General features: G+C 40.4%; 1 protein-coding gene across 2 annotated transcripts; it reads left to right on the top strand.

Moving 5' to 3' along the window:
- The first annotated feature begins 257 nt into the window (after positions 1-257).
- On the top strand, positions 258-26,724 carry LOC136679706 (AP-4 complex accessory subunit RUSC2-like). Of its 2 annotated transcripts, XM_066658370.1 has the most exons (13): positions 258-394; positions 5,605-7,348; positions 9,918-10,425; positions 11,391-12,026; positions 13,354-13,566; positions 14,189-14,335; positions 15,074-15,150; positions 15,506-15,680; positions 18,435-18,540; positions 19,203-19,249; positions 19,339-20,380; positions 20,683-20,886; positions 21,354-26,724. In XM_066658370.1, the coding sequence occupies exons 2-13, from the start codon at positions 5,774-5,776 to the stop codon at positions 21,544-21,546; spliced, it is 4,923 nt and encodes a 1,640-aa protein (XP_066514467.1). In that variant the 5' UTR covers positions 258-394; positions 5,605-5,773; the 3' UTR covers positions 21,547-26,724. The 2 variants fall into 2 exon arrangements, with proteins under 2 accessions (XP_066514467.1, XP_066514468.1); XM_066658371.1 differs by lacking the exon at positions 13,354-13,566.
- Positions 26,725-26,882: the final 158 nt, after the last annotated feature.

Genomic DNA, 26,882 nt, shown 5'->3' with positions numbered 1-26,882 from the left:
AACACAAGTTCATTTTAAAATAGATTTACAGCTATTTAATAATAATAATAATTTTCAAACATCATAACGTGCTCCTGTTTCTCTGGGGTGAGGCACATGGAATATCAGAGTGAAATATATAAAATAAAGAAATCAGTTACTGTTTTGTTCAGGGATTGGAACCTGCGCTCTGGCCTCGCCCCCAAATTGGGTGGGTGAGCAGTGCGCATGCGCTCTCCTTCCCGATGACGTGCAGAGGAACCCGCCCTAGGCGGCGCTGTTACCGCTGCAGAAAAAAAAAAACAAGAAAAACCACGGTCAGAAGCCTGTCTCCATCAGCTCCGTTATGTTCGTCAGCACACTCTGATTTACACTTGTATTCACTGATACCTTCACAACAGACCTGACCGGCGCGGTGAGTACAGACACAGTGAATACTGTCAGTGTAGGAATAACGCTGAAACTGGCGTGTGTATTTCTTACAGGGTTTTACCGATCCACCTTAAATGATGCAGCACTTCCATTCAAGTTGACATTGGCTTTGTTTGTTTTTTTTAATTGGTTCCACCTTAAAAGATGCTGCGGTACCATTCTGGTGGAGATTTGCTTGCTCGTCAGCTTTGAATTACAGTTGTTTTTCCACCTAAAACAATATTGCCGTTTAGTTCAGGCTGACACTTTTGGTTTCCGACTGGAATTCTCTGTTCCCCCACACCTCCACATTCCGCCGCTCGTCCACGGTGTGTGACAGGGTGTCTTACCCTCATTTATCCTTCCACCTTAAATAATGCGCTCTGTGAGCGCTAGAATATGCTGATGTACCAGTTATTTAAGGTGGAAAGGAAAGATTTAATAACGCAAAATATGACCAAACGAAGCCCTTTCCAAAAATAATTTCAAGAAAACGCACCGTTTAAGGTGGAATTGGTAAATGCGAGAAACCAAAATCCGCTTCTCATTGCGGACCGGCACAGGGGTGCGTTTTTTGTTTTGTTTTTTTTTGGTTCTATCAGGTATTGTCAGTGTTTGTACAGTATAAATGTAACGTTAAAACATCTACGTGACTTAAATGCGGTTTAACTGCCTATTTTAATTCTGTTTACGAAACGTTATTTTGTGAATGTAAGTGAATCACTGCTGATGCTGCACGCGCCTGCGCTGAATAACCTTTTATAACCGTTGGGCCTCGTCTCAATTTCGCGTGTTTTTTAAATATATATATATACATTTTCTCTGCTTAACTTTACGTATATGAACCATATTTATATCATAAGTCAGGAAAGGCCCTGTTTAGACATAGATTGGGATTAATTATATGTATAAAGCCTGTCGAGCTTGTGGCTCATTCGCAAACCGCTCCCTTAGTGCACTACGGAGGCCACACAACAGAATCTACAGCCGAGTAAAGCGCAGTGTTGATCTGTTATGCTCAGATATATAGTCTCCTGCATGGCCCCCTCCTCCAAATTGAGTGCACTAAACAAGTCACATGGATTCTGCTGCCAAATAGTGCACCCCGTGCCCAATCGGGAAACCAGAGGCTTTGTCCTTGTCTATCTCCTGGATGTTTAGAGCACATTTAGGAAGCTGAATTGCAATTGTTTTAGGATCTAGAAACTGTACCGCGTAGTATTATATGACGTATGGAGCATCTCTATATGTTTCTATAAACATGTGATTGCTGTTTTTTTTTTTTGTTTTTTTTTAATGTGAAGTTGATTGACAGGTTGTGTGATGCTCGACTATAGCTCCTTCACTGAAGAAACGGTTTGGGAATGCATGCAGAATGCACAGGCTTTCAGCTTAATATGTAACTAGGGCCCACAAACACTGCTGTATATTAGAAAACAAGTATTGCTGTCAACACACAGACCTGAACTCTAAAATGCTAACATGTGTGGTAAAGAAATATAATTAATTTCTGTTAATGATATTAAATTACAATGGCCTCCATTGGAAAACTAAAGCAGCTAATTTTAGAAATTCAGCATGTCTTCATTATAAGTGAGAAACTGTTAAAGAGCCATCACTGTAACATGCTTGAAAGTAAATTTAGCAAAGCTGTGGATCATTAGGAGTGTGTCCAGCGTGTCTCAACATGTGAGTTGGTCATTAGCTAAATTCAGCTAGTCTGTTTAAAGACCAGTCAGAGATAACTCTTTAACTCTCCCCTGCTTATCTCTGCACTAATGACAAGGCAGCGTGGCTCTTTTTATAGCGGCTTAAGTGGCTATTGTTTGACACAGTAACCTGGGATTTACCGAATTTCCTTCCTTTTGTATTCGGAGAAACCCGAGGCCTAGCTCATGCCTTGTAGCTGAAATTACCTCATACCTTATAGCTGTAACTTAATACATTATTTTAAAAAATGTGCTACAATTATTTTTAGCTTTTAGTCAGAGGGGACCAGGAATAGTTTTTAGGCCGTTTTATTAAAAACCGTTCCCTTGTAATTTTCTGGGAGAGAGTTCCTGAATAGATCATGGTATCGTGAATACACACCTCAGATCTTATTAAATATGTATTTGTGTTCCTTAACATTAAATTCAGTACAATGAAAAAGTCATAGACCCATCATTTATTTAATTTCATTTCAAAAAGTAGAAAAACATGTAAGATCTTCCTCCATAAAGACCAGCCTCCTTAATATATACTTCACCTTAATGTTTTCATCTTTGAGGGATTGAAGCTTGAAAATCATGTTTCATTCTGTCATCAGATTTGACCATATCCACAGCCGCTTGTATTTTTCCCACAGATAAAAGAACAGATCCACACTTTGGGTCTGAAAGGATGTGGAGCTTTGAAAAGCCCACACTGAGAAAAAGGAGGACTGAGCCTCTCATTAGTTGTGAATAGAAGCTCAAATGAAGGCAAAGGTGTGACATAGTAAATACTGAAATGTGTTTCTGAGGCTTTTGATATTTTCCCAAATATTGTATCAAGTGTTTTTTGCACAATACCGTACAGTACTCTAGGACAAATATAGAAGACACTGTTGTGTCTAATTATGTATGTTATATGATTATGTAGGTACTATAATGATTATTTGTGTAAATGTGTTATAATGTGAGTAGTGAAATAGAGTTGAACTATGACTCTAGTTTAGTGTCAATTACAGATTGTCAGAGTCAAATGAACAGTGTTACACTTTTCTGGTGGGAGCACAGGGTAAATATAAACACGATGAGTATACGTGTGTGGGACAACGTGTGTGTGTGTGTGTGTGATGCCAGTCTGCAGCTGCTGCAGTAGCAGAGAGCCGGGAGCAATGTGTCTGGAATCACTATTACATAACTACTAGTGTGTGTCTGTGGAAAGGAATGTGCTGCAGAAAACAAGCAAAAGACAGAGACAGAGTGTCAGCCTCACTCTCACCACAGTGTACAAGATTGTATACAGCACTGTGCTCTATTCATTGGAGATATGCTGACAGGCTATGCTATTATTGTTGTATTATGTTCAGTTATATATTGCTATATCATATATATGTAATATAAAGGGCACCTGGTATACAACTATATATTAAAATGAATTAAGTTTACAGCACAACATAAACTGTTGTTTATTATAATCAACAAATCAAGATGGGTATTGAGTATCATTATATTGTATTGGTACCATGAAAAAATAACAAACTTGTTGCTATGGAAAAATGCACCTTATCTTATATTGTTAATCAGCCTCTCCTCAGACATCATCATCATTCCCTCTGTTTCTTCCTGAATGGTTTATTTTTGCAAATAAACAGGCGAACTCATTTCTTACAAAATGTTTCACCATATTACAGTGAGCAGACTGAGAGGAAGTGGGTGTGACTTCTCAGGAAAGAAGGAGTAGAGCTTGCTGTATTTTCATTTCAAGGCCTGTCCTTATGAGGGGTCAGAGAAGAAGTCCTAAATGCTTTCTCACTGACTCATCTCTATTTCTAACACACACACACACACACACACCTATATATATATATATATATATATATATATATTAGTGTGTGTGGCCCGTCTTATACATGTATAATTACAAATTCCTTATTAGGTTTCCCTATTTTCCATACATCCCTAGTAAGAGTGAGTCTCTAAGAAAGCACATTCCCCAGTGTGGCCTTTCAAATACTTTTCTAATAACACCTCGTGATATTTGCATAACAGTGCATTTTTTAATTGTTGGACTGTAGTTTTTCTCACTCTGTGTTTAAATTCCACCAGTTTTGAATATCGTTACTTTTAATAGATGCCTGAGCTCTCAAAATTCTGTAGCATTGATGTGTGCCCTCAGTCTGACCTGGGGAACAGGCTTATTAGAAACAGTGGACAACCTGAGAGAGATTCTGAGATGATCGACGCGGCGACTGGCTCAGGGTGTTTTAAAAGTGAAGTTAATGTGATCAGACAGGGACGGGAGGTCACAGAGTAGGTTAAAGATGTTGATTGACAGATGAAGATTGGAAGTGAGTGATGATTTTGTAGCAAGTCCCTCTTGGCCCGCAGTAGCTTTATTTGAGGATGGACAGTCTGTGGTCATTTCTATATTCCTGTCACTGTACCAAGAATAATGTTTTTAAAAACGTATTTTTTTGTCACATTTGTCAAATAGAGGAGCTCTGTGTAACATGTATGACTTTTCTTTAATTAGCAATAAAGCATACATTTTTTTATTTTTATTTTTATTATATGGCTATTTTCTGTCTTGAATGCATTAGTGTTCTGTTTTCTGAAACTGTGTGCTACTCTGTATATACTGAAAATTGACATACACTGAACCATCACTGGAAAAGAACAACTACCTTGTTTCTACACTAATTGTCCATTTTAACAGCTCCACCGACTCTACAGGATCACTTCGTAATTCTTCAATTAGTGTAGTCCGTCTGTTTCTCTGCATAATTCCTCTGGAGTGACAGATAGGGTGGTTTGTTAATTTGTTTTGCACTGGTACGAGTGGATCAGACACAGCAGTGCTGCTCAAGTTTTTAAATACTGTGTCCTCTCACTGTCTACTCTGTTCTACTCGATGTCACACCTACATCGTTGATCCACCTTTTAGATGTAAAGTCAGTGAAAGTGCGCATCTGTTGCTGCACAGTTTGTGTTGGTCGTCCTCTAGCCCTTCATCAGTGGACACAGGACATTGCCCACAAGACGCTGTTGGCTGGATATTTCGTGGTGGACTATTCTCTGTCCAGCATGGATATGACAAGCTTTAAAACTCTAGCACCAGTGTTGTGCCTGATCCACTTGTACCAGCACAACACACACTAACACACTACCTCAGTGTCTGTGAGCACTGGGAATGATGCTCAACCCTAAACATACTTGCTCTGTGGGTGGCCTGACCCACATAAAATGGGTCTGAAATGGGATAAGAAAGTACACAGAGTAACAGGTGGACTACACTCTATAATTGTAGAAATACAAAGTGCTTGTGTATAGTCAGTGGAGCTGATAAAATGGACATTGAGTGTTCCTGATTTTGTGATTATTAGTTATCAGTTACTTCAAGTTATCTTAAAATGGGTGGTTTTAAGATAACTTTCTCATGTTTGTAGCATTAAAAATGATGCAAAAATAATGATTATGATAAGTGAGTAGAAAAACTTATTTCTCTCTCTCTCTCCCTTATTTCTAGATGTTTTCTGTCTATCGAGACGATGTATTCAGCTTCTTCTTTCGCACTCCATACTCTCCACAACCTCGAGTTGGGATCAGATGTGTAAACTAAACCTCTGAAGCCTTTGGTTATCACCTTAACTCCGCCAGCCCACAATCTGCTCACTTTTGGCTTCATTCTGTAGACGATGGACAGCCCCCCGAAGCTGACAGGAGAGACCCTGATTGTGCACCACATACCCCTGGTCCACTGCCAGGTTTCAGGATCGAACAGGTGCTGTGGGAGCTCTCTGAGGAGGGGCAGCAACCCGTTCAGCTGTCCAGAAAACTTGGGCCTGAGTCGCACCACCTCGCTGCCCGAGAGGGATGTCCTTCAACGGGAGGCGCTGGTCTACAGCAGTCTGATCCAGACATCAAGCTCCAGGGATGCCTTTGAGGATGAAGAACTGAGGGGAGGAGAGAAAACACATGGAGAAGATGGAGGAGGAAGAAGAGGGGGAAGCATGGCTAGCGACACGTCCTCCTTCACATCTAGCAATTCTGAAGATCCCTCTTCTCAGGTCCCAGCACCAAAGTCTCTGCGACGTAATCCTTTCCTTCTGGACACAGGTGAGGATGAAGATTATGAAGAGGATGAGGATGATGACAGCCACAACTTGAACGGATACTTGGAGGATTCTTCATTCCACTTGCATGGGAACTCAAACAGCACCTTGGAAAACAGCACAGACTCGACCCCTTTTCATCTGCATGAGCTGGGCTACACTTCTGGGCCTTTCCACTTGCATGAGTCATTAGAGAAGCCCTGGTGCTCTAATGGCCTGAGAGGGACACCAGGAAGCAGAGCAGCTTTAGAATTTTCTGCTCGTTTGGAGGGTCTTGATTTGCTGGGATTGGAAGGACAACGCCGTCATGGCAGCAGTGGCTCCACACTGTCAATGGACTGTGGAGAACAGGAGTGGGGAGAAGATGATGATGATGATGACGATCAGTTAATGCACGGAGGTCGAGGAAGCTCAGAGTGTTCTAGTTCAACAGCGCAGCATTGCTCATGCTGTGGCCTTTCCCAACCTTTTCCTGAACAATATTCTGAAGCGTTTTCGGACTGCCCACTTGGCTATGGCAGTGATTCCTCCTGCAATAGCTCAGATGGTGTTCTGGTCAACTTTAGCACCATATACAACAAAATGAACAATGGTGTTCCTGCAAAGCAGTCAGTCAACCTCAACAACTCTGGAGACCAGTCCTGCACCTCATCTGTGTCTGAGCCTGGTCCTGGAATGGGCGGGGCTGAATTTAGTAGTGGGGGTGGAGCTTTTTACCTTGACCTGCACAGATCTCCAACAGAGCCTCTTCAGCCACCTTTGGTGACCCAGGAAAACACAGACCCTTCCTCTTCTTCCTCCTGTCGATACACTTCTCAGCCACAAGGAGGAACTATGGAGCTTGATGCAAACTGCAATTCCTACCACAACCACCAGGGCAGTGAGGGGCTACTGCCCTCTGAAACATCTGCCCACGATCTCAATTCCTGTCTGCAGAGCCAGGCACGACTGGTTGTAGCCACGCAGAACTACTACAAACTGGTGACCTGTGACATCTCATCTCAGTCGTCCCCAAGTCCTGCTGGCTCTTCTGTCACCAGCTGCTCTGATGAACACAGCAAAGGGAGTCCTCCTCAGCCCACAGAGTACTTCCTTTTCAGACGCACAAAAGAAGATGATGAGGAGGAAGAGCAGGCTGAGGACCCAGAACTCACACAGGTAAGGGCTTTGTGTAAGGTCCTAACAACCATAATGATATGTAGTCGTATACAGATCCAGTTCTTTATTTACAAACCCTATTTCCAGAGAAGATGGGAAACTTTCTATAATTTCAGGAAAAACTGAAATTTATGATTTTCTTTATTTAGCAGACAAACATATTAGTATTTGTTTTCAGTTTTGCATTTAAATCTGTAATTATAATCTTTGCAACACACTTCAAAAATTGGGAAAGTGCTTAACTTCATTACACTGTAAGCAGGTGAAAATAATGAATAAAAAAGGAGCATTCATCTAATGCTCTTTGAAAGTGAAAGTGGTCGTTGCTCATCACTTTACGCCAAACGTCATGTTAGAGTTCTCAAAAAGTACAAACAGGTCATTTTTTAATGCAAGATTGCAAACACTTTTTACCATATGTAGTTTATAATATCATGAAAATTTCAGGGAAAACCCCAAAACAGCATCAGTGATGGCATTGTGGGCAGGTTGGGGTGTCAGTGGCCATGGAATGGGTGACCTTTTCCCAGGAACTCCATGTCTAGCTACAACAGCGCAGCTTGGCAGACATAGAGTTTGTGCTTCACTGACCTGCCTTGCGTCCAGATCTGTCTCCTGTTGAAAATGTGTGGCGCATCATGAAGAGGAGAATCAGACAACGGCGAACGCAGACTGTTGAGTTTTTTTCTACAGCAAGAATGTGCAAAAATTTAATTTGTAATACTGCAACTATTGGTATCTTCAATCCCCTAATGATTAAAATTTATAATTAAATGGATAGGTGATATGACCTAGTGGTAATTATGCCACTGTCCCAGTGTTTGAGTGTGTTGCAGGCACCAATTTCAAATTTTATATCATTATGTGACAATAAAATTATGTTCATCATCAAAAACACATAAATATATATATACACACATACCTACAGTGTATGCAGAATTATGAGGCAAGTTGTATTTGAGAGGATTCTTGGGTTGATTGAGAACAAAGTTGTTCAATATTAAGAAAAAAGACTCAAATATCAAAGCTTAATATTTTTGGAAGTTGGAGTGTTTTTTTTTTTTAGATTTGGCTATCTTAGGAGGATATCTGTTTGTTCGGGTAACTATTACTGTGCAGAATTATTAGGCAACTTAATAAAAACCAAATTTATACCCATCTCACTTGTTTATTTTCACCAGGTAAACCAATATAACAACACAACATTTAGAAATAAACATTTTTGACATTCAAAAGCAAAACCAAAAACAAATCAGTGACCACTATAGCCACCTTTCTTTACAATGACACTCAAAAGCCTTCCATCCATAGATTCTGTTAGTTGCTTGATCTGTTTACAATCAACATTGCGTGCAGCAGCCACCACAGCCCCCCAGACACTGTTCAGAGAGGTGTACTGTTTTCCCTCCGTGTAGATCTCACATTTTATGAGGGACCACAGGTTCTCTATGGGGTTCAGATCTGGAGATCAAGGGGGCCATGTCATTATTTTACTGGCCAGCCACGCTGTGGAGTATTTGGATGCATATGATGGAGCATTGTCCTGCATGAAAATTGTGTTTTTCTTGAACTATACTGACTTCTTCCTGTATCACTGCTTGAAGGAGGTGACTTCCAGAAACTGGCAGTAGGTCTGGGAGTTGAGCTTCACTCCATCCTCAACCCGAAAGGGTCCCACAAGTCCATCTTTGATGATACCAGCCCATATTTATCTTACGTTTATCTTATGTTTCTTGTTCAAAGGTGGTCGTTTTTCAGCCTTCCTTACCTTGGCCATGTCCCTGAGTATCGCACACCTTGTGCTACTTGATACTCCAGTAACGTTACAGCTCTGAAATATGGCAAATGGCATCTTGGCAGCTTCACGCTTGATTTTCCTCAATTCATGGGCAGTTATTTTGTGCCTTTTTTTTTTTCAACACGCTTCTTGCGACACTTTGACATGAAACGCTTGATTGTTCGGTGATCACGCTTCAAAAGTTTGACAATTTCAAGACTGCTGCATCCCTCTGCAAGACATCTCACAATATTTGACTTTTCAGAGCCTGTCAAATCTCTCTTCTGACTCATTTTGCCAAAGGAAAGGAAGTTGCCTAATAATTAAGCACACCTTATATAGGGTGTTGATGTCATTAGACCTCACCCCTTCTCATTACAGAGATGCACATCACCTGATTTACTTAATTGGTAGTTGGCTTTCAAGCCTTTACAGCTTGGAGTAGGACAACATGTATAAAAAGGATGATGTGATCAAAATACTCATTTGCCTAATAATTCTGAACGCACTGTATATATACACATATAAATGTATGTAAATATATAAACACACACGTGTGTGTGTGTGTGTAATTTTCCACAGTAAACAGGACAGAAAGAAGATGTATCCCAAAATATATCTACAAAATACAGTTTTAAAAATGTGATTTAGTTTATGGTACTAGCCATTTAGTGTGTTTTTTATACATTTAAAAGTTTAAGTTTAACTGCATTTTGATCAATATATAATTCTTTAAATGCTTTTGTTGACGCGTGATTTGCATAATAAAAAAATTCTCTCATATATCTGCAGAATAAAGAGGAGGCAGAAGCTGATGAATGTGACACAGACCCTGCCCCTCAGAATGTAATCGAGGGGCAGGTGTACATCAACATCTCCCCGCCTGTGGATGGAGCTTCCGCTGGGCCCTGTCTACGCTCCCGAAGCTATGACCGTAACCTGGACAGGTCTCCACCCCCTGGGCTAGGCTCTCTAGAACGGATGCTGAGCTGCCCTGTCCGTCTGAGCGAAAGCTCCGGACCCAGTCCACCTCCTCCACCCCGTGTTACCTCGTTTGCTGAAATTGCACGGAACAAGCGAAGAGGAGGTGGAGGCTCACCCTTGCAGAAGAGCACAGAGGCATCCAGCCAATCACATTCATCCTCCGGGGAATTCTCCCCCATTCTGGAGGATCTGCTTGAGACCAGGAGCCACAGCCTTCCACCAATCACACGCTGCTACGACCCAAACTCCTCTCACAGGAACTGGAGTGTACCACTCCGAGACTCACCAGGGGGAGAGACACGAACCACAGCAGAAGGTGAGAACAGGGGGATAACGTAGCTGTTGTTTGTAAAATCATTTAACTTAAACATTTAAACATCATTAAACCCTTGATTAAATAACTCATTTGTTGATTTTGAAAATAATTGGAATGTCTGTGAAAAAGGAGGCCCAAATGTATCAAATAATTGGTAATGTTTCGTTAAATAATTCCCTTACTAGACAGTCTGATCAGGACATTGTAATGTATTGAGAGAGAGGGGGAATGGTTTAAGATTCAGGCTGAGAGAGTGCACTGCTGTCTCTAGTGGCCGTAAATATGTACTGCAGTCTGGAAGTAAAAGCACGGTGACATTTGAGCCGTAACAAACAGTCCACGCAATCAGTGACGTTTCACACACAAACACACACACGCACTGACTGCATACTGACCACAGAACACACATACAGGCACAGAGGATCTTCAGAAAGGGGATATTTCTGCTTTGGTGGTGATTTATTTCTTCTATCTGCTGAATAGAGATTTCCTTACTCTGTCTCTCTCTCTCTCTGTGTCTGAACCAGGTCTTCCTGTTTTGCTGTCTCACTCTGTGCAATATATTTTCAGCAGATCTATCTGTCTCTCTCACACATACAAACCTTCTCTCTCACTCTCTCCTTCACACACTGCTCTAATGTGCTGTGTCATTGCTTTGCTATTAATCAGTGTGTTACATGGGTAGTAGACGGAAGATTAAACTGAACTTTATTACTGTGACGTATACACAAAAGATGTTATAGAGCATTTGTTTATTCTATCTGTTATAAACTATTCCACACAATTGCCTCACAGCATGAGTAAAAATCAAACTCAGTTGATTTCTTTACTGTTATTACAAAATCTTTACGGTATGTTATGTTATGGGAATTTTAGAATGGTGAATATTAGAATTTGTAGAATTTTGTCAGTTATCATTCTTGCTTTTATTTTATGTTTCTTTATTCCCTCTTTCTCTCTTTTAGGTGATTCTACTGACTCCTCCTCAGCTGTAGTCCGTTACAGCAAAGACCAGCGCCCCACTACATTACCCATCCAGCCCTTCACCTTCCAGCACCAGTTTGGGAAGCCCCAGGCTAAGCCATTGCTCCCACTACTGGACGAGTACATCAACCACATGCAGGCTCGCAGGGTTTCTGCTCCAGAGGGCGGCGAGGAAGACCCTGAGGAAGATTGTGGCCGACCCCACAGCGTTTCTGCCACAGTTCGGCCATCTCCGTTGGGCAGTTACTCTCCAGTTCGCCTGCAGGGGGCACCCAGCTGCTCTGGCACCTGCTCCACATGCTCCCCAACACCAGAAAAATGCTGCCGGCCGCCCCGCTCTCTCTCCTGCCCCACAACCGCCACCCTCCTGCCCCCCCATACCTCACCAGGGGCTTCTAAACTCGCCCCACTTCCCCCCACCCCACCTCCTGTCCCTCTTACAAAGCAAAGCCCATTAATCAGCCCCATGACCACCAGGGGGCACTGTTTCCACCGCCCCGGACTGGCTACGTTACCCACGCTGCCCAGCTCCGGCCTCAGTCCCATCGGACAACAGCCAGCGTTACAGGAAGAGGAAGTGAAGGCAATTCCCGTGTGTATACAGCGGCAGCATAACGGTAAGTACCTGACAATGAACATTAAAATCAGATCTGTACTGATATTTAATATTATCTAAAATCTAATTTCTGTATAATATATAAACAACAGTTTTTTTGTTTTTGTGGCGTTCGAATTTTACAATGTACAGACAATAGAAAGGTTTCAAAATTGCAAAAAAAAAAGGTTGTGTATAGAATTCCAGTCAATGTTAAGGAGCATCTTTCCTCCTGTAAAATTATTGAGAAAAATTTTTGAGACTCAAGGTCAAGTCAAGGTCACTTCTGACTGCTGTGATTTAAAGAAAACAATTTGTGGTTGTGTTCTTTTTGGTTTAGTTTACTTACTTATGTTATACATTCTCATATTTAAAAACAGTGAGCTGTGTTAGCTCTAGTCTCCACCACAGGGGAGTGTAGGTAGTGTAGAGTTTTAGTAGACTGTTGCTGTTACACAAGTCCTTGGTGCCACCTTGGGCCACTGTCTGTGAGGAGTTTAGTGTGTTCTGCCTGTGTCGCCTGTTTTTTTACACAGTCCAAAAACACATAGTGCTACGTGAACTGGTTACTGAAAAGTGTTCTTGGGTGTGAATGTGTGTGGTGCCCTGTGATTAGACTGGTTCCAAGTTCAGGGCGTGTTCCTTGCTTGAGGCCAATAATTCCTGTTGGGCTCCTGACTCACTACCTTGAACAGGATAAAGCAATTACAGAAAATGAATGAATATGTGACTGAGTTAGCAATAACAAACAATCTACATTCTGTAAATATTTTTAAATTAGCACCAACACCTACAAATTTGTATATAAGGAATATTGAATATTTTCGATCAGGGTACACAATTCCTGTATTCATGTACAGTGTTACTAAGGTCCTGATTTACACATTTTACAACATGTCTGATAATTGTTTTGTGATAATATGTTGATCATGTACTAGGAATTTTCTGAGAATTTTCAGATTTTTTTAGTTAATGATTTATGATATTTTTAATGAGATTACAAGCTTTTTAGGCAAACACACTCTTGCTGCTTTGTCTTTTTTCTCTCTTCTTTCTAACTGTTACTAATACACTTTATCTATTTTTTTCTTCTTCTTTTCATCATCCTACCTCCTTATTTTCCTATACATTATTTCATCCATCTATCTATCCACATCCTTCTCTTTATTTGCTTGTTATTCCTCCTTTATTCACTCACCTAATACATTCTTCCATCTCTCTTTACCCATAAACACATTTTGTACTTCACTCTCTGTCCATCCATCCATCATCTGTGTTTATCCATCCATCCTTCCTTCCCTTCACTCTCTCTCTCCCTCTCCCCTCTCATCTTTGTTGGCATCCCTCAGCGCACCACCTCTCTCCACAGGCTCTGAAATGGAGAGAATACAGGCGTAAGAACCCTCTGGGAGTGGAGAGGTGTAAAAACTCTACCTCCTCTTCATCTCCTTCCTCTTCTTCTAATGCTTTATCCATCCTGAGGCCTGGCCCTCGTGTCCTGCGTCGGAATGTCTTCGATTTCCCACCATCTAATCATGCACTCAGCTTCAGCAGACTCAATGGTGCTTCACCAGTCTCAATCCAACTTTCTGGGCGAGGGGGAGGGGCCAGGGCTTTAGGTTTTCCCAGGGTTATTAAAAATACATAAAGAGGCAGCTTGTATACTGAGGTTAAATATTAAAAGCAATAAACACATTTTACTTACTTACTTATATATATACATATATATATATAATTTTTTTTTTAATGTGCCATTTAATAAACGTGAAATATTTAATGGTGTAATTTATAAAGTTGCACATTAATAATGCTTTGGTGGTAAAATTTGTTGTTGAAAAAATCAGATTCAGATACATATTTCACGTTTCAAGCCCCATAGTATAAGACATAGTAGGAAGATAACTGTGCTCTTTTGGGGAACATTTCAGCCAAGCATAGACAAAGCATGTTTAGCTACAAACAAGGGTATTTTCCCCCTCAGTATCAGTGGGGAATTAAAAATACACAGGAAGTCTCAGCCTTTGTAATAGCATCTTTCAGCGCAGTAAATATTTAATTATGTATCGGGGGAAATATTTTACCTTTAGGAAAAGTGATTGTCTTTAATATTTTGGGATTCACAGCAAACAAAAGCACTTGGACTGTAACTGAAGATGTATTTCTGCCTTTTATTATTACTTACAGGCCACTCTGTGAGACAGCTGCAGCAGTACTACAGTGACTTCCTGCCTGATTATTTCTCCCAAACTGAGCGGCCACCAGAGGAATTCTGTTTATCTCCCGATGCTACCACAGAAGAATCTATCTGCATTGACCTGCAGCAGAAGAGAGGTGTGCACACTGGTGAAAAGCATTGACAAACACCTTATTTAAAGTAGACTCATTTTCCACACAGATGTTCAATGCTGCAAATGTTTTTATGTGTATATGTATCTCCATAAAAAGCAACACACAATACACATGAGCCCAAGATCAAGGCCTAGTGCCAATTGTGTGCTAGAGGGTTGTAAAAGACCCCAACACTGGGCTGTGGAGGAGTGGAACTGTGTTCTGTGGAGTGTTTGAGCCCCATCCAATATCTTTGGGATGAGCTGAAGTGACAGAACTGAACATTCAATGTTAAGCACCTGACCTCATTAATATTCTCCTGGCTGCCATCAACAGCAACATTCTAACATAGTGTTTCTCAACCCTGGTCCTGGATGCACCCCGCCCTGCATGATTATTGCTTTCCCTTCTTCCAACAAACCTGATCTTTATACTTTTTAAACATCTTTCAGAGTTGAAGTGAGGTGAGGTGAGTTAAAGTAGGGAAAACACTAAGTGTGCAGGGCAGGGTGCCTCCAGGGCCAGGGTTGAGAAACATTGCTCTTACATATAAGGTAAAACATTTCCACAAGCGTAGAGGCTGTTATTACAACAATGAGGAACAAACTCTTGACTAATTCAAAAATTTCAGTGTTCAGAAGAATATCTACAAACTTATAGCTGTATAATTTACCTTGGTATTTATACAAACATTTTTGCCTTTATTTCAAACAATTTCTTTCCTCCTTCTCTTAATTAAAGGGCTTGTGAAGGCCATAAACACAGCAGTTGATCTGATCGTGGCTCATTTTGGCACCAGTCGGGATCCAGGTGTTAAGGTAAAGAATGGCAAGTAATACAGTGCTAGAATACCAGCTAGAACATTGAACATCACCTTTAACATTGATAACACCATCAATGAATCATTTTTACTTGGAAAGTAAAAAAAAATTATAATCACAAAATATGGATTTTATAAGAAGACCTTTACAAAGGTTTTGTCAAAAATGGAAGAGAATTCCCTGTTGATGTCCAGGATCTCAGGCTCAAATAAACAGGCATCCTACTCACTGCCATTAAATGTGTTATTAATAAATATCTAATACATAATGTAGGGAAATCAGAGTAAAAAGAATGTACATTTTTTTGTTGTTGCTGTTGTGTTTAGTCATTTCCTCTCTCACTCATTCTCAGGCTAAGTTGGGGAACAGTTCAGTAAGTCCTAACATAGGTCACCTGATCCTGAAGTATCTGTGTCCTGCGGTGAGAGATGTGCTACAAGACGGACTCAAGGCCTTCGTCCTGGACGTCATAATAGGACAGCGTCGCAATCAGCCCTGGAACGTGGTGGAGGCGTCCACACAGCTGGGTGAGAGAGAGAGATAGAAAGAGATCTGGACACGTGTTTGGTGAACCCTTCTTTAGTTTTATACTGAGATGTGAGGATTATGTAGCTAACAAGCAGCTTCACTGGCATAACCACAGAAAGTTTGCATACTCTGCTGCCATCAAGGCACTAATGCAACATCAGACTTAAATCTATTTAAAAGGAGAATTTATTTGGGTTTATGGGGGAACCTGATAAACCCAAAACTTAAAGATTACAGTACAATAAACGTTTACAAAACTGAAAACTACAGTAAAGTTTAAAATACAGACTTGAGATTGTTAGACAATCTGAAGTATATATCAAACAGTTTATAGTTTTTGGCTCAAGTTGAGCAATAAAAATGAGTCTATCAGCTTGTTTAGGTTAATAAGCATATCTCTACAATGGAGGATCAGCTTTTGCAGCTTTAAAAGTGAACTGGGCTGGGTTTCCCAAAATCAGGCAAAGATGATCACATAAGTATAATTTGTTTTTGGGAAAACTGGGCACTGGCTCTTTTGGGGAATTTACAATAAAATGTTACAAGGCGTTCTCTTTCAAATATATCTGCCCCCACTACTGCAATAATTCTACTTGTCTGTCACCCACCAAATGTTCATCCTCTGAATTATTGTCTGAATTTAGTGCGATGCTCTCTATCACCAGTTTCACCAGTCTTACTTAATGACTTCAAAATTCACTTGGACTCTGTATCCTTTTTGTCACCACTAAGCTGTTTTAAAACAACATATCGTGTTATATATTTGGGTTTTCTTACTCAAAACTGAAGCAGTTGTTAGCTCCCCGGAAAATGCACGGCTCAGCTATTTTCTAGACAAAGTTAACACGGTTTATCATGACTTCCCTAAGGTTTTTCTCTTCTAAGCCCCTGCACTAACAGCCTCTCTCACTTGTGTCATGTTGAGACTGATTTCATTTCTGACAAAATGTCCAATTCTAATCTTGGTCATACCAACTTGACCCTACACCCACTCTCTGTCTTAAATTGCTCTGTTTTTCTCTAACATAGCCCGTCCTATCTGCCATCTCATCTATCTTTCTCTTGCATCTGGTAATGTTCCCCCTACTCTTAAAATATCAGCTGTCACCCTCAATATTCAAAAAACAGGGCTTGGCTGTACAGCCATGGAAAATATCAGACCAATTTTAAGCCTGCCTTTTACCTCTTTAGTTCTAATGTAGAGAGAGTTGTTGCCTCCAAGCTATAAAACCTTCTGGGCACCAGCATTTGATACAATCAGTTATAACCAACTAATCTCATGACTTTCCGGTATGGTGCACTGGCACTTTTCTGTCTTGTTTTAGATCCTATTTAACGGACTGATGCCAATTAAATTCTATTAGGAGGCCTAACCCAGACGCTACCCATTACATTACATTACATCTACCCATACAAGTAATTGTACATTTAACCATTATTACGACTAATGAACGATTATTTTGTTTTTGTAGTTTTTACCCTCATAGTTCAGTGACTCCAGCATGCTCCAGTATAAAAGCTGGGGTATGTTTTCCTGTTTATTAAGATTGTGCATTGGTCATTGAAACTTTTTTTTTGTCAGGTTTACATTAGACTTCTTTTTGTTCAGTGTCATCTTAATTAAAATCAAAACACAACAAACGCTGTGATGTTCTTTGTTATGAGCTGCTTCGATATAGACAAGATTATGTTGATTAGAAGTTCTGAAAGTCAATTTTAATTAATTGCAGAGCCCTACCCATGACTCATATCCTGTGTTTAAAAGTTAGAACACTGGTTAAACATTAATTTTCTAATTTAAATGCTAAGAAAGCTGGATTTACAATTGCTGGGTCCAAGTCAACTATAATTCAATATTTGTCAGTGACATTTCCACAGTCTTTTTATCACTGCACCAAAGCTCTGTGTCTTTGTCAAGCCTCGTCTAACCTTTGAAATGCACATCAAACCCTTGATTATGTGAGCACGTTTCTATCTTCACAGTACTGCTAGACTCTGCACTATACAGAATACAAATGCTGATATGCTGGTACATGTCTCCATCACATCTCTGTTAGACTGTAGTCATTCTCTGTTTTGTCTACTTCCAAAATTGCTTAGAACTCTCCAGCTCATCCAAAATCTTGCCACCAGAGTCTCAGTACCCACCAAGATATCTGCTCACATTAGCCCCTTCCTTCACCAGCTACCGATAACAAAACCTGTATGTTATAAAATTCTCCTATTAACTTTCAAAGCCCTGCATGGCCTCATGCCTATTTATCTGTCAGAACTACTCCATCCATATGTCCCATCTTGCAAATTATGGTCTCCTTATTCAGGTCCTCTAGCTGTCCCCAGGTTCAGAGTGTCCACTATGAGTGCCATTTCATTCATTGTTGCTGCCCCATCTCTCTGGAACACTTTAATCTATTCACTCCTGATTTTCTCTTTCTACCTTCAAAGCCCAGCTCAAAGCCTTTCTCAGAAAATCTTTTCTGAGAATATTTCTACTCACCCACAATCACCACTCGTTTTTTTTTTTTATGATTATTATTGAAAATGAGGGAACTTTCAGTTCAGTTTAAGTTCTTCCAGTAACCTTTACTTTCAACATTCTAGAATTATTATTTTATTTAATAATCAACATATGAATGCTGCTGTGAATGTTAATTTATGTAGTTACTGAATAATAGTCATTAAGATGATATTATTTTTGGATTCTTGGAGTTAATCTCTCTCTCTCTCTCTCTCTCTCTCTCTCTCTCTCTCAGGTCCCTCTACACGTGTGTTACACAATCTCTTTTCCAAAGTCAGTCAGTACTCAGAGCTGACCAATCACAGCATGAGACTCAATGCTTTCATCTTCGGCCTCTTAAAGTAAGAATCCCATGTGCTCCCTCCCCCCCTCCTTCCCTGTCTTATACCTTCTGAAGCCTTTATAGCAGTCAGAAATATGTGACTTGGATATAAAACACATGCTCATACATATATAGGCTTCAGTGATTGGAGCAGAAGTAATGTTTTGGAATGTTTATAATCACTGCACAAGAATATTCTTCTGAACACAAAAAAACTAAGCCATGTTTTTCCTGTAATGAAGCTAGATATAGTCAGCTCAGTTTCTGCAGACTGTCTGTTTTCTTCTTCATCATCAAACATGCATACACACACAGACAAGCTGTGAAACCTTGCTCTGTATGTGTGTGTGTGTGTGTGTGTTGTATATCTTAATTTTTTTTCCTTTTGCAGTGCTGTTGTATGCTATTCGTGCAAACATTTCTAGGCTCTCTTTACAGTTAGAAATGCAGTGATTTATGGACATCACGTGATGCTCTAGAGCAGCTGCATATGAGCCTAAGGTTTCTTTGCTCAGTGCCAAGCATGGGCTAGAATGGTTTAGACATCATTGGGCTGATGTGCAGTGAATCACTCTGATCGCATTCTATAGTCTTTTTTATTATTATTATATGAATATGAATATAAATGTAAATCTCTCTCTCTCTCTCTCTCTCTTACTCTCTGGTTTGTTTGTTTTCTAGTTTGCGATCCCTGGAGTTCTGGTTTAATCACATATACACACATGAAGGTACGACCCAGATATTGTTTTCTCACACAAACACACACGTTTTCTTCACTGTTCTGATGATATATAAATGGAATGTGTTTCCTTTGCAGACATTATAGCAGCGCACTATCATGCGTGGGGTTTTCTGCCCCTGTCCCAAGGGACGTGTCAGCCCATGTTTGAGGAGCTTTTGCTTCTTCTTCAGCCCCTCTCACTGCTGCCTTTTGACCTCGACCTCCTCTTCGAGCCACACCAGCTCCAGAAAGGTCAGGAACACCTGAGGCGCAAGGAGCAGCTATGCTCTGCCCCCCATAGCCTCGATCAATCAGCTCGCTCCACCTTCCAGCTTATGAGGGGCTCTGGCACTCTGGGAGTGGAGACGAAACAGGAGAGAGCAGGGCCTCAGAGAGAGCAAGAAGGGTTTGTACTGAGAAGAGAGGGGACATGGCCTAGGACAGAAGGGACAGGACTTAAAGTGGAAGGGGCATGGCCCAAGAGGCAATTGCAAAGGAGCGAAGGGGCAGGTAGTGAATCGTTGGAAGAAGAAGCAGGTAGAAAGTTTGAAGGAAGTCGAGACAAGAGTGTAGAGCGGCTGAAAGGGGTAGGAGGGGAGGATGGAGAGAGGGAAAGGAGGAAAGAAAGAGAGGGAGATTCAGCAAGGTTAAAAAGTAAACAGGCTGGCTGGTGGTTCCAGCTGATGCAGAGCTCTCAAGTCTACATCGACAACTCCGCCGAAGGCTCCAAGTTCGTGAAGTGGGAGAAGAGGAAGAGGAGTGGGGCCGAAGGGCGGAGACAGAGCCACCCACCCCTCAGAGAGGGTGTGGTTGAGGGAGCCGAGGCCAGTCGAGAAGTGGAGGAACGGCCAGACGCAGAACAATGTGGTGGAGGGCCTCATTCTGGAAACAAGGTGAAGCCGTCGTGGATGGGCAGTCCTCCGGAGTCTGAGCTGACTGAGCTGAAGAGGAGTAAAGAGAGGCAGCCAGACCCTCAGGACCCTCCTGAAAGAATCCTTGCAGCAGGAGCCCAGGGCCCAGCTGGCGCCATGGCAGACACTTCAGCACAAACCTTGCGCTGGAGCCGACTTTTTGGAGCTGGAAACGTCAGCAAGACAGAAAAACCAGAACAGAAATCAACCAAGATCCAGAAGAGCAGGTCAGTGGAGATAATGCTGAACCTTCATATCCCTCTAAAGGGAATAGCTTAAGACACGGCTTTATTTTCGATTTTACGGTTTCTTACAGCAGGTCAGTGGAGATGAGACTGAATCAGGGCCCCATATTAACAGCTGTGTGCAAAAGATAAATGTGTCTTTATTTAAACTTTTTTAAATTACACAACTACTCAGTGGTATGAAATGCTCTAATGTAGACACGCCTCTGCAATTAGTATTTTTGGTGTGAAATCTAGCATAAAATATACGAATTTTTTAAAGGAATTTTTTTTCTGTTGTTCAGGTTGCCATCTGGCTGGCTGAGTTTGGATCTGTCTGTTTTGGATATGGTCGTCCAGTCGGTGGGGGTGGGGAAGAGGGCAGAGCCTCAGAGTGGGTCTGCGCATGTGTCGGACCACAGCCCTGAGAATCAGAAGAATACAAAACCTACACAAGTCCAAGGAGACGACAAAACACAGGAGGCGGCCAGTCACACTAACGCTACGTGGTAAGAACATCACCTTATAAACACAGTTAATGGTCCTCAGGTAAACAACAGCCATGAAAATAACCCTTAATCAATGCATACAACTATTAAGCATTATTAAGACAATATACAATACAACTAGTATTGTATTTATTTATAATATTTTAAATAATATATTTTTGTGTTTTTGCTTTTGTGAGAACACGAGAATGGTTGAAAATAAGCATTAAACATAGCATAAACCGTGTCTTCATAAACAAATTTGTCTCTTTCTCTTTATGTCTCTTTCCCTGCTCTCATTATCTCTCCATTCACTCTCTCTTTCTGCTTCCTGTCGTTGCTCTTGTGTGGTCACTCTCCCTTTTCCGCATAATCCCATTTCTTTCTCCCTCTTGCTCTTTTTTTCCACACACGTCTCTATATATTCACATTTCTCTCTCTCTCTCTCTCTCTCTCTCTCTCTCTCTCTCTCTCTCTCTCTCTCTCAGTGAGGTCAGGGCTCTGTGTCACCACATCGCCACGGAATCAGGTCACTTGAGTTTCCACAAGGGTGACGTGCTGCAAGTGTTGGGCAGGGCCGACTCTGATTGGCTGCTGTGTGCATGGGGCGACGACGAGGGTCTTGTCCCAATTATCTATGTCACACTGAATGGCGACAGTGGCTCTCAGGGACCACAGTGAAAACACACACACACACACACACACACACTATAGCCATATATATTAGGGATGGATCAGAATATCTGAATATAGAAAACACATTTACTTTTTTATGAGTTATATCAATTTTTAAATTAGCTGGTCTCAAAAAAATCTGTAGTCACTGTCCCCCACCAGAGGGCAGTGTAGAGCCTTATATTTTGTTTAGTTCCTTCTGTTTACTTCAAAAAAAGGAAAAAAAATAATCTACTAAGTATAATTTGAAACAGTAAACAGTACAGTAAAATGTACAGAGATTTTGGGTGCACACTGGACTCAACACAACCCTGACCAGGATGAAGATCAATGCACGAATGAATGAATTAGAAATGAATGTTTTTGTAGCCTTAAGTTTGCTGTAGTAAACAAACATGACTGACATCCCTAATATATCCCTAATATATAAAAATACGTATACATACATGCACACACACACACACACACACACACACGTGTACATATATAAACACATAGAGAGTGATAAAGGGAATACTGCAGTTTTCAGACACAGTGTTTAGTGTACTGTTTATATGGAGGGATATCTGTCTTCGTCCAGTTCTGTTTATCTACGTGCCTGACGTCATGCCCAGGTTAGAAAAGGCAATTCTCCCTTTTTTTATACAGAGCTAACAGTTATCATGGCATCTACTCTGAAAACAGCAGTCACACAAAACTCTTGCCTTCAAATGTTAATTCCAAGGAAATTCTCTTGCTGTTTTGCAGCTAAGAGTATAATTCAGCATTATATTGACTAAGGAGCTGTTCCTCCTAGTAGCAGGCGACATGGCAACATCTTCACAATACATAATATGCATTGTGAAATTTAGATTTTTTAAGTTGGGAGTGCTTCAGTAAAATTGCTCCGTCCCATCTGGCTGATTCTTTCCATTCAGAGACATTTCACAGCTTGGAACAGGACCGTGCTACTAACAAACAATAGAAAATAATGCACCACCATACTTCACCAATATATTTTTTCCTGCACAGGAAAAACAAACATTTTGCTCTGTAAAATTAAACATAAATCTTGTTTGTGGTCTGTAACTACTGAGAATATCCACACTGTTCAGAAAAGCTAATTTGCACGAAAGTCCCCACCCCGCCCCCCAGTTTTGGTGTAATCACAGTTTAAGGGAGTATTACTTTGGCATATTTTGGTGTCTGTGAGGGGGAAAAAAACAAAGATTGGTGTTGCTAGTTGATTATAGCATGCAGTACTTTAATGGTTACTGCCCCCACACGTTGTGATTAAAACATGCAAACAACATAAAAAAGAATGGTAAAGCATCTTCCAGTCTCTGCCAGTGTGTGATCATGTTAGCTGTTACAACTAGCTAAATCATTATTTGCCATGTTAGCAATGTGAGGCTTTCCCCTTAAAAAAGTGGTTTCGATATTATATCAGTCCTTCGCTCTGCGGTTAAAATCCTGAGGAACCATGCAGCTTGCAGCACTAGTCATGTGAAGGTTTCCTTGTGTGACCTGATTAACGCTGGGACACTGTAGGTGTTCTTTTTGTGAACCATTTTAGCTTGAACTGCTTTTCTACAATTAGCCAAACACAGTTATGAAAGAAGCACTGTATAGACTTGTACTTAAGCCAGATTTTTTTGAAGGTTTTGAAAAGATGGGATTGGTGCATAGGGCTCCAGCTTTTTGTATAGAATGTATGATTTAATGTAAATATAACTGTTGTAACCCAAGGTACATATGTATTAGCTATTGTGTATAAAACTATACAGACACTTTGAAGGGTTGAGATTGCAAGCAAACCTGAACCAACCGGGCACACTGGGACCTTCCCTTCTATTCAGAACCAAACAGACTTTTGAAGCAGTTCTTCTGCTGCAGCAACTGCATCATTAATATTAAATAAGATGGATGCTAATGTGCAGACAGACTTCTCCAGGCCTTGAGACAAGAGGCGCTGATCGACATACAAAGACTTTTTTTTTTTTCTTTTGACGGACTCTTCACTGGTTCTCCCTGCTCCTTCACGTCCAACTGATTCTGACCAATCAGAGACGTTTCACAGTGAGACCGAAACTGCATGTGATGGAACTACACCAAACTGAATCAGAAGAAGCTTAAAATGCAGTCAGACTTAAACTGAAATGCAAAGCCACCATCCAGCCATCACACATTCGCCGCCCCTTCCAGGATATACTCCTGCCAGAAAGGGAGACAAGCCCTAGCATTAGCATTAGAAGCTGTGTGTAGCTACACTCCATTGGTTTGGCTCACTTTGGCTATTTTCGCTTATTTATTATTTATAATGTATTTTGAGATTAGTTACAGCCTTCTATAAAGGTGAACCGTTGGGAGGAATGCTAACAGCAGCTAAGGTTTAGTAGCTTTGAGTCTGCTTTACTTTTGCCTTTGAAGCGCAGCATGGTTAAGATTCTGTATTATTAAATACTGTGAAAAAGTCAGAGACCACCCTTTTACTTACTTCTCATGCAAAGTAAAAAAAAAATCACACAATATCATCAGCTAATTTTTTTAGGACTTTTCTGAAGAGATCCTTTTAGTTTTTCTGCAGCCACAAATCTCAAGTTAAGTCTCTGCTTCTCATATTTCAATTTGTTTGTTCTAGTGGAAAAGGTTTTTTTTTTTGTTTCCTTTTCTGATTTAGGGCTTTTCACAGGTTAAAACAGCTCTGGGGTCATAATGAACGTCTGTGACATACTTTGGTCAAAATACCACAAAGATCAAACAACACAGCACAGTTCTCACCCAACCTGAACAGCGCAGTTCAGAATCAACAGTTTCAGTGTCTGTTCTTTTCAGCTCTCAGCAGCAAGAGGCAAGTCCCAGACGTTCTAGTTTAATCTTGATTCTCTAATTTCTCTGCTCTCAGTACAAGAGCAAAAAGAAATGAAAAATATTTCAGAATAATTCTAATAAATCCCCTTGTTAAGTCAGAAGCAGAGCCAAATCAGAATGGCTACTTTTAGGTTGACTTTTTCAGTTTGTGGGTTGGAAGTAAAGGTTGGTTTCTGACTTTCACACAGCACACTGTAATATCTTCTGACGTACTCAGTGATGCCTGTTACACATCTGTCATTGTGTATTTCTGAGTAAGAGGCAGACTTTCCTGGTTAAGTGACAAAATTGGTCTTAAATGGTCTTAAGTGCCAGAGAAGGAAAGTGATGAACCACATTGGTAGCATACTGGGCATTTATGAAATATTAATATATTAAAGGGTTATTTATGGGTTTGGCCTTAGAAGGGGAATGTATTCTACTGTACGTGTTATTATGGATTTACACGATTAATGTACAATAACACTTAATGACAAACGCTGGCCTTTGTACTTCGCTTTATCTCACACTGATTATTTTGCCTGTGTTATAGAAAAAAACACTACACTATTTATACAAAGTTATATTTTGATTTGTTTTTTCAGATTATGATGATCGCATCTGTTGACAATGTCACATTATTATTGAGTTGTTTTCTGTTGGAACGGTTTTTATTATCATGTATTATTTTCTAATACAGAAAATGCATTTAATTTTATGATTTGTTTAGTTTGTGTTATTCATCTCTGTAAATAAGCCACATCCTGTCCCAGGTCCTCTGAAAACTACGTTCATGTTACTGATGATATTGTTATTAACAGACATTATTGTTGATGTTGTTAACAGTTAATAACAAGTCTTTAACTAGTATGTACAGAACTGTTTTGGGAGGTTCTAGGTTCCGTGTGATCTAGATTTAGTTCTCGCGCAGCATCCGTTTGTCTTCCAGACTTGCTTCTGTGCTTTCACAGTTCAATATGTCTCCAACAGAGAGAGAGAGAGAGAGAGAGAGAGAGAGAGAGAGAGAGAGAGAGAGAGAGAGAGAGAGAGAGAGAGATTATAGATCAGTGCCTTTATTGCATCACTGCGCCCCTAGTGGACGTTGCTGAGTATTAATGTGCTGTTGAATGTTGGAATTGAATGGAAACATGGCCTGGCCTCAGTTATTGGATTAGCAAATGTTTGCCCCATTTAAACTCTATTCTGTGTGTTCAGTGTTGTGCCCTAGAGGTTGATGGGTTTTCTTCTTCCGTGATCCACATGGATCATAATCAAGCTACAAATTTAGACTCCTCTGTATTGATCATAAGTCCGGTGATCATTTTGATGTGCAGTGCATTTACATTATTCTGCCATTTTACATGTCATTAATACCTGTGTAGTTACATTTGACTGTAAATGCCACAACAGTGTAATTACCACTGATATATTCATTGTCGTGAATGGATTATAGTACTCTAGCTCCTGTAAAAACACATGTTTTTTTGCTTCTGGTTTTGTTTTAGATTTAGTTACATGTAATTGTATGGTAATTGGTATCTACACTTGTGTAATTAAAAATAATAACTGGAGAAGACATGTATATTTACATGAGCAGTACTACAGTAAACTAACTGTAATAATGAATACATCAGTAATAACACTGTTGTGCCATGTGTTGATAATGTGTAATTACATAGTTACTAAGAGACAAATAAAGTGGATTCTGTATTCGTAAGTAAACACTCAAGAACAAAAGAATCAGTAGTCGAGTAGTAAATCAGAATGGAATGAAAACTCCTGCTCGAGGTCAGTGAGGGCAGCTGTTCTCTCTCTGTTTGAGTCGTTCACTTTGCCTCTGTGTGAGCTCTGTTACTCACATCTGTCTAACTTCGTTAACTGAAGAATTTTAATTTGAGCTTGACCTGCCTAAATGACTTAAGATTAAATGAAGCCAATTTAAAATTAAAGATGCAATCAGTAAATTTTTGCGTAAAATTTCTATCTTTTTCCCCCTACAAAGTGCATTTCACATGGGATGAATCATCCAGAATTGTAGATCCTCGTTACAACTGTTCTGCGTAGAACAGGTCCCACATGTTTTGGCAGCCATGTTTAAAACAGGTTTAGTAAAGAATCTCTGACACATCCAGGCTCCTACAGCTGTTTAATAACGTGAAGAGGAGTTACTGGATGAAGATTAGCCACTGTTAGTCATCTAACTCCTTTAGGCTGCTGTGAGAAACTGGGCTTTGCTCGAACCTTCAGCTCACCCGCTTCCTCCCACTTCATCATCATCATCATCATCGTCGTTCTCTATGAAGTGTATGACATCACTGACCGTGTATAGAGATCGATAAAATGCTGATGTGCACACGGATCAAACTTGCCTCCTGTCTTTTGTGTGACGCTAAATCTAACAATAAGCTGTTTCTAGTCTATGACAATAGCACAAAATCTGTTTGTAGACCTCAGAGATATAGCGCCAAGCCCCTTTAAGTTTACGAACCCAAAAATCTACAAAAGTTTTAGAA

The sequence above is a fragment of the Hoplias malabaricus genome, chromosome Y (genome assembly GCF_029633855.1).
Source record: "Hoplias malabaricus isolate fHopMal1 chromosome Y, fHopMal1.hap1, whole genome shotgun sequence".
In the NCBI taxonomy this organism is placed as follows: Eukaryota; Metazoa; Chordata; class Actinopteri; order Characiformes; family Erythrinidae; genus Hoplias; species Hoplias malabaricus.
Note: the sequence above shows the minus strand (reverse complement) of the source record. Positions and strands in the feature narration are given on the sequence as shown.

What these genes read in the sequence shown, in the direction of transcription:
- LOC136679706 (XM_066658370.1), top strand. Translation starts at nt 5,774, where the DNA reads ATGGACAGCCCCCCGAAGCTGACAGGAGAGACCCTGATTGTGCACCAC. An exon ending in TATACAGCGGCAGCATAACG is followed by an intron (nt 12,027 to 13,353) that starts GTAAGTACCTGA and finishes GGCATCCCTCAG; the next exon opens with CGCACCACCTCTCTCCACAG. An exon ending in TCACATATACACACATGAAG is followed by an intron (nt 19,250 to 19,338) that starts GTACGACCCAGA and finishes TTTCCTTTGCAG; the next exon opens with ACATTATAGCAGCGCACTAT.